Source organism: Ahaetulla prasina, chromosome 2 (assembly GCF_028640845.1).
Source record: "Ahaetulla prasina isolate Xishuangbanna chromosome 2, ASM2864084v1, whole genome shotgun sequence".
Lineage (NCBI taxonomy): Eukaryota > Metazoa > Chordata > Lepidosauria > Squamata > Colubridae > Ahaetulla > Ahaetulla prasina.
The window spans coordinates 81,315,168-81,328,355 of record NC_080540.1 but is presented as its reverse complement, the minus strand read 5'-3'; the positions used below and the strand labels follow the sequence as shown (position 1 = coordinate 81,328,355).

Sequence of the window (13,188 nt, the reverse complement as noted above, 5' to 3'; positions counted from 1 at the left end):
ACCAGGCAAGCAATAAATCTTCAACTCTACACGGAGAATTACATTGCAGATAGAACCAGGGGTGAAATGCTACTGGTTTGTACCAGTGCGGCCAAACCAGTAGTGATGGTGGCGGGTGGTTTGGTAGCGATGTCAGTGTGAGGCTCCGCCCACCTGCCCGGTTGTTGTTACTTCCTGGTTTTAACCAGGAAATAACCTTTTTTACTCTCTGCGCATGTGCAGAAGGGTTTCACGTGCGTGGTGCATGCACTTCCAAACTGGTAGGTAAGGCCTCTGTGGCTCAGACTGGTAAGACAGTCTGTTATTAACAGCAGCTGCTTGCAATTACTGCAGGTTCAAGCCCCACCAGGCCCAAGGTTGACTCAGCCTTCCATCCTTTATAAGGTAGGTAAAATGAGGAGCCAGATTGTTGGGGGCAATAAGTTTATTTATTCAATTTATTTATTTATTCAAATTTGTATACCGCCCTATCTCCCGAAGGACTCAGGGCGGTTCACAGGCACATAAAACATTTATATACAATTAAAATAACTATTAAAAAACTTATTCTAATGCCAAATATTAAAAATATAAATATAAATCTTAAAACCAAATTTAAACCCCTGTAAATTTAAAAATCTATAAATTTAAAATCTAAATTTAAAATCTAAAATCTAAGCCAGTCCTGCACAGATGAATAAATGCGTCTTAAGCTCGCGACGGAAGGTTCGGAGGTCCGGAAGTTGACGGAGTCCTGGGGGGAGTTCGTTCCAGAGGGTGGGAGCCCCCACAGAGAAGGCCCTTCCCCTGGGTGTCGCCAGACGACACTGTCTAGCTGACGGCACCCTGAGGAGTCCCTCTCTGTGAGAGCGCACAGGTCGGTGAGAGGTATTCGGTAGCAGTAGGCGGTCCCGTAGATAACCCGGCCCTATGCCATGGAGCATTTTAAAGGTGGTTACCAACACCTTGAAGCGCACCCGGAAGGCCACAGGTAGCCAGTGCAGTCTGCGCAGGATAGGTGTCATACGGGAGCCACGAGGGGCTCCCTCTATAACCCGCGCAGCCGCATTCTGAACTAACTGCAGCCTCCGGATGCCCTTCAAGGGGAGCCCCATGTAGAGAGCATTGCAGTAATCCAGGCGAGACGTCACGAGGGCGTGAGTGACCGTGCATAGGGCATCCCGGTCTAGAAAGGGGCGCAACTGGCGCACCAGGTGAACCTGGTAAAAAGCTCTCCTGGAGACGGCTGTCAAATGATCTTCCAAAGACAGCCGTTCATCCAGGAGGACGCCCAAGTTGCGCACCCCCTCCATCGGGGCCAATGACTCGCCCCCAACAGTCAGCCGAGGACTCAGCTGACTGTACCGGGATGCCGGCATCCACAGCCACTCTGTCTTGGAGGGATTGAGCTTGAGCCTGTTTCTCCCCATCCAGACCCGTACGGCCTCCAAGCACCGGGACAACACTTCGATACCTTCGTTGGGGTGGCCCGGTGTGGAAAAGTACAGCTGGGTGTCATCAGCGTACAGCTGGTACCTCACACCGAAGCCACTGATGATCTCACCCAGCGGCTTCATATAGATGTTGAACAAAAGGGGCGAGAGGATCGACCCCTGCGGCACCCCACAAGTGAGGCGCCGTGGAGCCGACCTCTGCCCCCCCGTCAACACCGTCTGCGACCGATCGGAGATAGGAGGAGAACCACCGATAAACGGTGCCTCCACTCGCAATCCCCCCAATCGGCGCAGCAGGATACCATGGTCGATGGTATCAAAAGCCGCTGAGAGGTCTAACAGGACCAGGGCAGAGGAACATCCCCTATCCCTGGCCCTCCAGAGATCATCCACCAACGCGACCAAAGCCGTCTCAGTGCTGTAACCGGGCCGGAAGCCGGACTGGAACGGGTCTAGATAGACAGTTCATCCAGGTGTAGGGGAAACTGATATGCCACCATACTCTCTACAAGCGAAGGTTGGAGACCGGACGATAATTACCTAAAACAGCCGGGTCCAGGGAAGGCTTCTTGAGGAGGGGTCTCACCACCGCCTCTTTCAAGGCGGCCGGGAAGACTCCCTCCACCAAAGAAGCACTTGTAATTGCCTGGAGCCAGCCTCGTGTCACCTCCTGAGTGGCCAGCACCAACCAGGAGGGGCACGGGTCCAGTAAACACGTGGTGGCATTCAGCCTCCCCAACAACCTGTCCATGTCCTCGGGAGCAACAGGGTCAAACTCATCCCATAAAATGTCACCAAGACCGCCCTCAGCCGTCTCACCCGCGTCACTACAATTCTGGTCCAGACCATCCCGAAGCTGAACGATTTTATCGTATAGATAACCGTTAAACTCCTCAGCACGTCCCTGCAACGGGTCATCCCGCTCCCCCTGATGTAAAAGGGAGCGAGTCACCCGAAACAGGGCGGCTGGGCGGTTATCTGCCGATGCAATGAGGGAGGAGGCGTAGCTACGCCTCGCTTCCCTCAATGCCACTAGGTAAGTCCTAGTATAGGACTTCACTAGTGTCCGATCAGCCTCCGAACGGCTAGACCTCCAGGAACTCTCTAGGCGTCTTCTCTGGCGCTTCATCCTCGCAGCTCCTCGGAGAACCAAGGGCGGTTGGGACCTGCGCCGGGTCAGAGGCCGCAAAGGCACGACTCGGTCTAAGGCCCCCGCCGCGGCCTGTTCCCAGGCCGCAACAAGTTCCTCAGCCGAGCCGTGAGCCAGACCCTCAGGGAATGGCCCAAGCTCCGTCCGGAACCCCTCCGGGTCCATCAGGCGCCTGGGACGGAACCAACGCATCGGCTCCGTCTCCCTGCGGTGGGGAGTAGCGGTCAGAAAGTCCAGGCGAAGAAGGGAGTGATCTGACCATGACAGAGGTTCAATGACTATTTCCTTCAAGTCCAGATCTCTCAACCACTGACCAGAGACAAAAATCAAGTCCAGAGTGCCACCCCCAATGTGAGTAGGGCCATCAACTACTTGGGTCAGGTCCAAGGCCGTCATGGAAGCCATGAACTCCCGAGCTGCTGTCGATGACAAGCCGGAAGATGGCAAGTTAAAGTCCCCCATGACTAAAAGTCTGGGGGTCTCAACTGCCACCCCGGCCAGCACCTCCAGGAGCTCGGGCAGGGCGACTGTCACGTAGCAAGGAGCCAGGTACGCGATCAGTAGTCCCACCTGACACCTATGACCCCATCTCACAAGAGGGATTCGCACCCAGCAATCTGAGGTACAGTGGTCTCCCTCGGCTCTAGGCTCTCTCTAATCACAACCGCCACCCCTCCACCCCTGCCCTGGGCCCTCGGCTGATGGAATGCACGGAAACCTGGCGGGCACATCTCAACAAGGGGCACACCCCCTTCCGTGCCCAGCCAGGTTTCCGTAACGCCTATAAGATCCATAGCGCCCCTGAATAAGATCGTGTATTAGGGGCCTTATTAACTACGGACCGTGCGTTGCATAACATCAGCCAAGGCCCAGGCTCTGAGGGTCTCGACCATCCGGGAACGGGAAAGGGCGGGGGATCGGGCGCGATCGCCTGCAAACATCGACATGCGACCCCCAAAACGATATGGTCCCCCTTCCGCCATATCTGCCCCTCCCACTTACCGTGCTAATCAGACCACCCTCACCAGCAGGAACGCAATCTCCCCCCCTAACCTCCGAACCCATTAAAAAACCGTCGCGAGCACGCGCAAGGACTGGCTCCCCACCCGACGGGCTACCCCCAACACCCGCCCTGCCCCTCCCACCCCTTAAAAAAGCCCTATCTAAAAACCCCCAAAGGCTCTTTTTTTTCGCATGCCACCTCTGTGGGTCCCAAGACCCGTCATTGAGGCCGGCCCTTGATAATGCGGCGGGCCATTCCTGCGAGGCGGGGGCACCTCGCAGGCGCAAGAGTTCCAAAGCAGAATATCGCATAAATGTTCAAAAGCATAAGCAGGAGAAAGAAGACAGCGAGAGGTAGTAGTATAATGTCTGGGGTGGCAGGATGTAATGCCAAATCCTAATGGATACCCATCTGCCAGAATATCTTCGGATGGTGGCTGGCTTAACGCTGACACAAGATAGTACAATAAGCAGATGTAGTCTGATGGTAGAAAGTTATTACTACTCTGCACCAAGCTCAGTCCTAAAATCCATAATCTAATAGAGGTGGTATTCCTCTCTCCGTCCATGGCGTCTCAGCTATTTCCGAGGTAGATGGTTCCACAATAGATGTTTCAAGATAAAGTCCCACTGCAACAGTCGGTCTCCACTCATCCTCCCGGGAAGGTCCAAAGATGGCCGAACCCAGAAAACTCCGCCGCCATACAAAGTGCAAGATAACAAATGCGTGACAATGTCACAGATGGCAATGTAACTTCCTAATCCGGGAAGAAGCAGGCCTAGCTGGGCCCAACCAGGCCAAACTAGGCCGGGACACCTCCAGCAGGGGCCACCAGGGGGATCCTTCACAGCCCTTCGCCCCATGGCCGTCCACCAAATCCAAAACAGGACCAGGGGAACCAAGGAGAGCTGGTAAGCCCCCAAAATTCTCCGAAATAGCCCGAGAACGCTGGATGTCAGGGAGAGAAACCCAGCCGCGGCTTCCCAGCAACTAAATATAAGCCGCGGCCTCGTCCGTTGTCCAATGGCCGCCATTCGCCGCTCGCCCATCCCCGGCCTCATTCCCGACAGCCGGGAGTCCAGAGAGGCCCACAGGCCTCTCCCCCGGCTGCCCGAAAGATGGTATACCTGACCGGGGGGCGAAAGCCACTCGGCAAGCCATCTGGGTCCCGGCGTCCTTTCCTCCATTACCCAGTTGTTACTTTCTTCGGCTCCTGCCCGGCCGGATGGTAAAATGGCCGCCGTTCGTAGCTCGCCCTTCCGCAGCCCTGGTCTCGGCAGCCGCGCGTCCAGGGAGGTCCCGAGACCTCCCCCACGGCTGTCCAGAAGATGATACAGTTAACCGGGGGGCGCAAGCTGTTCGGCAGGCCGCCTGGGCGCCGCCATCCCCCTCCTCACATAATCCTCGTCGTCTCCGAACTCCGGCTAGGCTGCCATCTTGCGCATGCGCAGAGCCATGTTGACTTTGTATATAATATACAAATGGATGAAGACTATTGCTTGACATAGTGTAAGCCGCCCTGAGTCTTCGGAGAAGGGCGGGATATAAATGCAAAGAAAAAAAAAAAGGTAAGTAGATTTCACACCTGGATAGAACACAACAAGGAGAGTGATACACTGGGGGGGAAAGATACGCCCTCTCATGGCCTCCCTTATATAGACATCTTCTTAAAGTGGCAGTAACCCTGCTGACTCATCCTGGTCCACAGCCTTACAGTGGCTGGTCAGCTTTAAATCATCATTACCCTGACATGATGACACTATCTAACATCCTTTGCTGTCCCCTTCTCCCTTTGCCTTCAATCTTTTCCAACATCAGAGTCTTTTCCAGTGAGTCCTTTCTTCTCATTTGGTGACCAAAATATTTGACCTTCAGCTTTAGTACCTGTCCTTCCAAAGAACAGCCAGGATGAATTTCCTTTAGGATTGTCTGATTTGATCTTGCAATCCAAGAGACTCTCAAGAATCTTTACAGTCTCCCAGTTTTTTTACTTTATATTGGTATTAAACCATATTCTTTATCAAATGTTTTTCCCCTCTTTTATGCTCTGAATGGTTCTTTTCATCTACTTGGTTTTATTTTAAAAATGAAAGTGTTCACATGAGTGGAAGAATTAAACTAATTTATTAAACATTCATGTGTGTCATGGCTGATGGCAAATCTGGAAACCACTAGGTATATATTAAATATGGTTGGTTTGTTTAAAATCTCTTACTTTTCTTCTTTTTAAAGGGTGACAGATCTCATGGAATAGCTGGAAGCCCGAAGGAAACTACTGAGGAAGGTTCTGAAAATGATCCTGGGTTGCCTTCGTCCAAAAAGTTGCAGGGGGAACGAGGTGGAGGAGCTGCTCTCAAGGAGAATGTGTGTCAGGTAGTAGCCTCCAATATTTGTCCTAACACGGTAACTGTAAGGATGGCTGGAAACAATTAGACAACCAGAAACACTCCACATTCCTCAATTCTTTATAGACTGTTTGTATATTAAGTGCTTTTGTTCGTATTGATCTTTTCCCTTTAAAATACACTTTTGCAAACAAGACTTATTTGTACTTGCAAACTGCCCAGAATTATGAGGTGGCAGATAAAAATTTGAAGTCATCATCATCATAATCATCATCATTATTGTCATCATGATCTTTTATTCTTGAAAGTCACTTCAGCTTCCCTTACAAGATTCTTCCTTGCATGTTAGTGTTTCTAATGTCCTTTCTGCCTTTGTTGGTTATCTCCTTGCTGATTCCTTCTCTTCTGTTTCTCCTATATCTGTTACTTTTAACTCCCAGCTGAGTTAAAAGCTCCCTATGTATTCATAATGATTTCTTAAGCTTCCTGTCCCCATTTTTTTCCTAATGGAATAGTGTGCAGTAGTACTTCCAGAATCATTTTTGAGAAAGCCCAAGCCTTTCTGTACTGTCTTTGATCTAAGGATTTCTGTTAATAAGATCCGTTTTACTGCTACTGAATTGTTCATTATTGAGTCCCTCGTAGTCTCAGTACATGGCATCATGCTGTTTTCTGGGATCTCTGCCCCCCATTCGCCCCACCCTGGTAAGTTTCAGTTTAAATCTCTCCAAATGAGGGTTGCAAAGTGATTTCCAAACACTTTCTTCCCCATTCATATGTGGGAATATCTTGAGTCAGCTTACCAGAGTCCTTTACCTTGGAAGTATCAAAATTGCTTCCATTCCATACTATCTGCATGACAGATCGTTGACATCCAGTATTATTATTGTTTTCTTACTGGACTATGCTCTACAACAGGAAGAGATGGAAAAAAAACCCACCTGTTTCTTCATTCCCTTCACCCAATCCATCAGTATATTATAGCACCTTGTAGTGTCTTCAAGGCTCTGAGTTGTGCATTTGATGACATAGGAAGGGATGTTTTTCAGCAGGTGTACAGATAGTCCTCAACATACAACTATAATGGAACCTGTCCATCACAGTCATATGTCATGATAGTCAAAAGGCAGTTCGGCCATACTATAAAATGCAGCCATGTGTTTGCAGGATGCTGCAAACTGCTGTAAATGCAGGCTGGTTGCTGCACATTCAAAATATGGTCATGTGACCATCAGTGAGGGGATGTCACAACTTTAGAACTAGATCGTAAGATCCCTTGGAAGGTTTCTTATAACTTTGAATAGTTACTAGGGGACCGGTCATAAGTCAAGGGCTCCTGTAAAAGTTTTGGGGAATTGTTCCATTATTTCTGCTCTTTCAGTAAGCTGTTTCTGGGAGTCTTCTTGGTGCTGCAGTCCCAGTGTGACGATTTCCTGCATCTGATTTAAAAATTCTCCCAAGTGATAGTTAATTTGGCCTTCTCTTCCAGAAGAGCAGTCGGTTTACACTTAATAGCATGTACTTGTCTTCATGGGAAACCCCCCCCCCAAACCTGACATATCCCTTGCAGGTCATGAGAGCAGGTTCCTCACTGTCTCTATGTTCCAATAAGCAATAAACAAGTTAAAGAGTTGGTTTCTGAGTAACTGGCTTCCTTGTATGTCCTATAAAGATGCCCTACCTATACCCGCAGCAAACAGAATTCCAGCTACACCCCAATATTACTCAGGAAACATTAAGCAAGCAAACACAGAAACACCCAGGAAGCAGCCAGCAGCAGAAGCAGCAATGAATCACCAGTCTCTCCAGTTTTTCCGCCTCTTTCCTTCTCTTTGTTGAATTCCCCTGCTCTTTTTATTCATTTGCTTAGTGACCTCTCTGTTTGAGAACTAGCTCCCTTATGTTTCAATGTATAAAATGTTTTCCTATTGACTTTATGGTAGATAAGAAACGCAAGTAAACACATTTGCTGGGGGAAGGGGGATACAGGGATTGAGCTAAATTTTGCCTTGTAGGATGGACTTAAATTTAACTTTTGAAATCTAAATTGCTTATATTTCTACAGAAGAATCTGTATACTTTAAAAAAAAGTATTGTTGAATGTTTCCAAATGAAATTGCAACTGGGGTTTTGTATATTATTGTACATACAAAAAAAAAACAGCTTATGGTGACATACTGTTCATTTACATGCAGATCTGTGAAAAGCCAGGTGAATTGTTGCTGTGTGAAGCTCAGTGCTGTGGTGCTTTCCACCTGCAGTGCCTCGGGCTCTCAGAAATGCCGAAGGGCAAGTTTATCTGCACTGAGTGTTCCACAGGTACAGTACTGGGTGAATGGAAAGAACTTACTATCAAGCGGTGCTGTCTGTCAGCTTGGCAGCCTTCAAAAAAGGGTTGGACCAATTAATGGAGAGCATGGGGAACAATGGCTGTTAGCCTTGATGGCATTGTGACTGCCCTTGAAGAACATCTTATGGAGGCTACCGAGCTTCCTTGTAAAGCTGGCTGGCCACTGTGCAAACAGACTGTTGGACTAGATAGTCCAGTGGTCTAATCCAGCAGGGCATTGCTTAGGTTCTTATATTCTTAGGTAAGTGTTTGAACTTGTTGCAAACAAGTGGTTTTCCTATGGGGAACAGATGGCCTTGTGGTCAGCTGATTTAGAATATTTTTGAGACCTTCTCTCTGGTCTTAATAATAAATTTTGGTTGTTGTTGCTTCTGTATTTGAATGCCCCTATCTCTTGTTCTTGATTTCTCCTTTAGGAGTTCACACGTGTTTTGTATGCAAGAATAGTGGGGAGAATGCAAAGCGTTGTTTACTTCCTCTGTGTGGCAAATACTATCATGAAGAATGTATACAGAAATATCCTCCCACAGTCATGCAGAACAAGGGCTTTCGCTGCTCACTGCATATCTGTATGACATGCCATGCTGCTAACCCAGCTAATATTTCTGCATCTAAAGGTACATACAGGGGGCTTCTTTATAGTCAGTCCAGTGATGCCAAAATTTGGAGCAAGATGTGGGTTTTATTTGTAGACATTTTAAAAACTCAATGGACTTTTTTTTTAAATTGAAATTTGAATTTTATTATTTCCCAGACATATTAATTTTTAGAACTGCAGTTCAATATATTTCTTTTTAGGTCGCTTGATGCGTTGTGTGCGGTGCCCTGTTGCATACCACTCAAATGATTTCTGCCTTGCTGCTGGGACAGTGATTCTTGCTTCCAACAGCATTATCTGCCCCAATCATTTTACCCCGCGAAGGGGCTGTAGAAACCATGAGCATGTAAACGTCAGCTGGTGTTTTGTTTGCTCAGAAGGTAATGCATTGTTTGCTGGATGTGATGCATTGTATATATTTTAATTAAGACTTCTTTGTTGTTGTATTGGAAGACACCTCTGAAGATAGGAGAAGGAATTTGTGATGGGTGTATCTGAAGAATAAAGCAAAAATATCCTAGATATTATCCCCATGCAAAGTCTGATAAAACTAAACCTCAGAATAAGATGTTAAGATGAGTTAGGACTTGATTGATCAGAAGCTTCATTTATATTTCTGTTAAGTTTTTCTCTGCATCTTTTCTGCAAAGTATAGTGATGACTCCTCCCTGATTCCTTTATCATCTTGTGAACTATTTGTAGTATACAATTAGATGAAAGATGCTGGCCAGTCTAAAAAGCTATTATTATTATTATTATTATTATTATTATTATTATTATTATTATTATTATTATTATTATTATTATTATTATTATTATTTATTAGATTTCTATACCGCCCTTCTCCCGAAGGACTCAGGGCGGTGTACAGCCAAAATAAAACCCAAACAATACAATATACAAGTAAAACAAAATTAAAAAACTTATTATACAATTGGCCGAAAACTTTAAAACATTTAAAATTCTAAGAACCCATTAAAATTCATATAAAATTTAGAAATATAAAATATAAATTTAAAAATACAACAAAATTTAAGCCAGCCCCGCGAGGGCTAATCCCAGTCCTGCGAGGGCATCTCTGCACAAATAGTAGTTGTAGCATTAAATACCTGCAAATTACATTGGCGTTAAGGCCTCTAATTATAAATCCTATTACTGGTGGTAACTTGGTTCTGACAACTGTGATAACCCACCTTTCGTCCTTATAGGTGGTAGCCTTTTGTGCTGTGAGTCGTGCCCTGCCGCATTCCATCGGGAGTGTCTGAACATTGACATGCCAGAGGGGAGCTGGTATTGTAATGAGTGCAAGGCTGGCAAGAAGCCACACTATAAGGAAGTGGTCTGGGTGAAAGTGGGGCGTTACAGGTGAGTGAAAGAAGCAATTCATGTTACACCTAAATTACTGATTTTGTCTCGGATATAATCTGAGTCTGTCCATTAGAAGAAGAAATCACCACCATCTTTATAGTTCAGGTAGTCCTCAACTTACAACAATTCATTTAGTAATTGTTCGAAGTTACAACAGCACTGAAAAAAATTACCTATGACCATTTTTCACACTTACAACTGTTGCAGCATCCCCATTGTCATGTGATCAAAACTCAGACACTTGGCAGCTGACTCATATTTATGACGGTTGCAGTTTCCGGGGGTCATGTGATCCCCTTTTGTGAGCTTCTGACAAGCAAAGTCAATGGGGAAGCCAGATTCACACTTAACAACCAGGTTACTAATTTATCAACAGCAGCGATTCACTTAACAATTGAGGCAAGAAAGGTCGTAAAGTGGAGCAAAACTAAGTTAACTAAGTTCTCACATAACAACAGAAATTTTGGGCTCAATTGAGGTCGTACGTCGAGGACTACCTGGAATGACAGCTACCTTAACGTACGTGTGTGTTTTATCCTCAGTTTTTCCTGCTGAGGCTTTCACATTGTGAAGAGAACGTGTAAAGCAGGAGTGTCAAACTCAAGGCCTGCAGGCTGGATCTGACCCGTGTGGTGCTTACATCCGGCCCCCAGGGCTGCCCTGGAAACAGCGAAGAATCAGCCCGCGGTGTCTCTGACAGCAAAACTTGGGCTCCCATTTTTGGCTGCGACGGTTCCTACAACCTTCTGCCAGCAAAAACAGAGCTTGGGTGGGCTGCCTGCAGCCATGGAAGCAAAAATGGAGTTCGGCAGCCCGTTTTCGCTGGCAGAGCACTCAGGCCACCACAGGCACCCACGCCCGCCCTGGCCCCCCCAAGGTCAAACACAACCCTGATGTGGCCCTCAATGAAATAGTGTTTGACACCTCTGATGTAAAGCATCTGGTCTTGTCCTATTGTGACTGACTTGGCAAATATCTGAGAAGAGAAGTTGCAGTAGATATATCTCTTCATTACTTTACCTTGTGTTCTTTATCATCAGGTGGTGGCCAGCTGAGGTTTGCCACCCTAGGACCATTCCTATCAACATTCAGAAGATGAAACATGTCATTGGTGAATTCCCTGTTCTTTTTTTCGGATCAAATGATTACCTTTGGACTCACCAGGCTCGAGTGTTTCCTTATATGGAAGGAGATGTGAGCAGCAAGGATAAGATGGCAAAGGGAGTGGATGGCATTTATAAGAAGGGTAACTTACTTTAATTCAATCCAATCTAAGAAAGTGCTTAACTTTCATAAAAGCAGAAAGTACTTGGCTTATACTGTGATATATCAATTTACTTTATTATTTCTGGTCTCAGAGCAAAGGTAAGCTAAAACATTGACAATCTAATATTTGCATTTTTATCACAGTTAATGAATCTGCCTGTGGGTTACTTATACGTGTCAATTTTGTGCAGGAGTTCAGGATGTTATATTTGCTTTGATTTTGTTGGAGTAAAGCCACCATAATAGTCTATAGATATGTGTTTCCCTCTTGAAGGCTTGTCATTGATTTGGGTATCTAGCCACTGACATTACAAAGCAAATTTTACACCTTCATTCAGCCTAACTTCCTCTTTGGTTCAGACAGAGCATACTTCATTTCCCAAACATATCTCGTTGCTGATTCTGGAAAGATGAATTTGAGTTGAAGCTTTGCATAGCTTAGGATATATCCTCCTCCTTATTTTGAGTGCCTATTGCACATTTATTCACATATGATTTTTCATACAAAAATCTTGAGAAACGATCCAGATCCATATACCAGCCAGAAAGGTATATAAAAGTGTCTGTTCAAATATAATAAAAAATGCAATTCTCAACTTAGCTTTACAGGAAGCTGCTGTAAGATTTGAAGAATTAAAGGCACAGAAAGAACTGCGTCAGCTACAAGAAGACAAAAAGAATGATAAGAAACCTCCACCATACAAACACATTAAGGTCAGAATGCACATAAGAGATCTGATAGTACCTTAAATGTAATTGAGTGGTTAATTGTTGTTTAAGAGATTGATTTTATGCAACTTTTGCAAGCCTTAATTGTATATTAAGCTTTAGTTTTAACCAGGAATTGCTGTCAACTAGTACATATATTTCTTGCTTAGCTTGGATTTAAATTTCTATGTTTCCTGATTTCCAACTACCCTATGGAAATTCAATACTGGATATAAATTTAAGGAAGGAAGGAAATTCTTACAGTCTTTGCTGTTGTACCCTAACACTTTTAAACGAACCACACAAGTAGATTCCCAAACCTTTTGTCCCATCTCATTGTATGCAAATTAGCTGTTAGCTACACTGAGTTGAACTTGGTGCTAACCTGCAGCAAATTTGTATAAGGGAATCTCCTGGTTCAGCAAAGATATAATTTTTTACATATATATTATTGGAAGGCCAACCCATCTGACAGCCATTATATGGTCACAGAGAGGAAGTGAAATACGTACTATTTCTTCTGGTAGTGGTACTAATAAAGTAGCACAAAGTGCCCTCTGCAGCTGTAAAAAAAATTAGTAACTATTCCAACATTGTTTACTTATCATTTATGCTGCCAAAAGTTATTTATCTTTCAGTGAATTTCAGCGTACTGCCAGACAGTGCATCTGAGTCAGTGGTGAAATCCAATTTTTTTTTACTACTAGGTCTGTGGGCGTGGGTTGGTGGGTGTGGCAGGGGAAGGATACTGCCAAATCTCCATTCCCTCCCCACTCCAGGGGAAGGATATTGCCAAATCCCCATTCCCTCCCCACTCCTGGGAGAAGGATATTGCAAAATCTCCATTCCAACCCCACTTGGGGGCCAGCCAGAGGTTGTATTTGCCGGTTCTCTGAACTGCTCAAAATTTCCACTACTGGTTCTCCAGAACCTGTCAGAACCTGCTGGATTTCACCCCTGAGAGTGG

The 13,188-nt window shown here is 45.8% G+C and overlaps 1 protein-coding gene across 1 annotated transcript in view; it reads left to right on the top strand.

Annotated features, from left to right (window-relative positions):
• Positions 1-13,188, top strand: part of NSD1 (nuclear receptor binding SET domain protein 1) — a 78,281-nt gene that overhangs the window by 51,175 nt on the left and 13,918 nt on the right. The window contains exons 10-16 of the mRNA XM_058171756.1: positions 5,819-5,959; positions 8,127-8,250; positions 8,698-8,898; positions 9,080-9,259; positions 10,088-10,244; positions 11,288-11,493; positions 12,115-12,227. Of these exons, the coding sequence (XP_058027739.1) occupies positions 5,819-5,959; positions 8,127-8,250; positions 8,698-8,898; positions 9,080-9,259; positions 10,088-10,244; positions 11,288-11,493; positions 12,115-12,227 (1,122 nt within the window). The remainder of the gene's footprint in view (positions 1-5,818; positions 5,960-8,126; positions 8,251-8,697; positions 8,899-9,079; positions 9,260-10,087; positions 10,245-11,287; positions 11,494-12,114; positions 12,228-13,188) is intronic.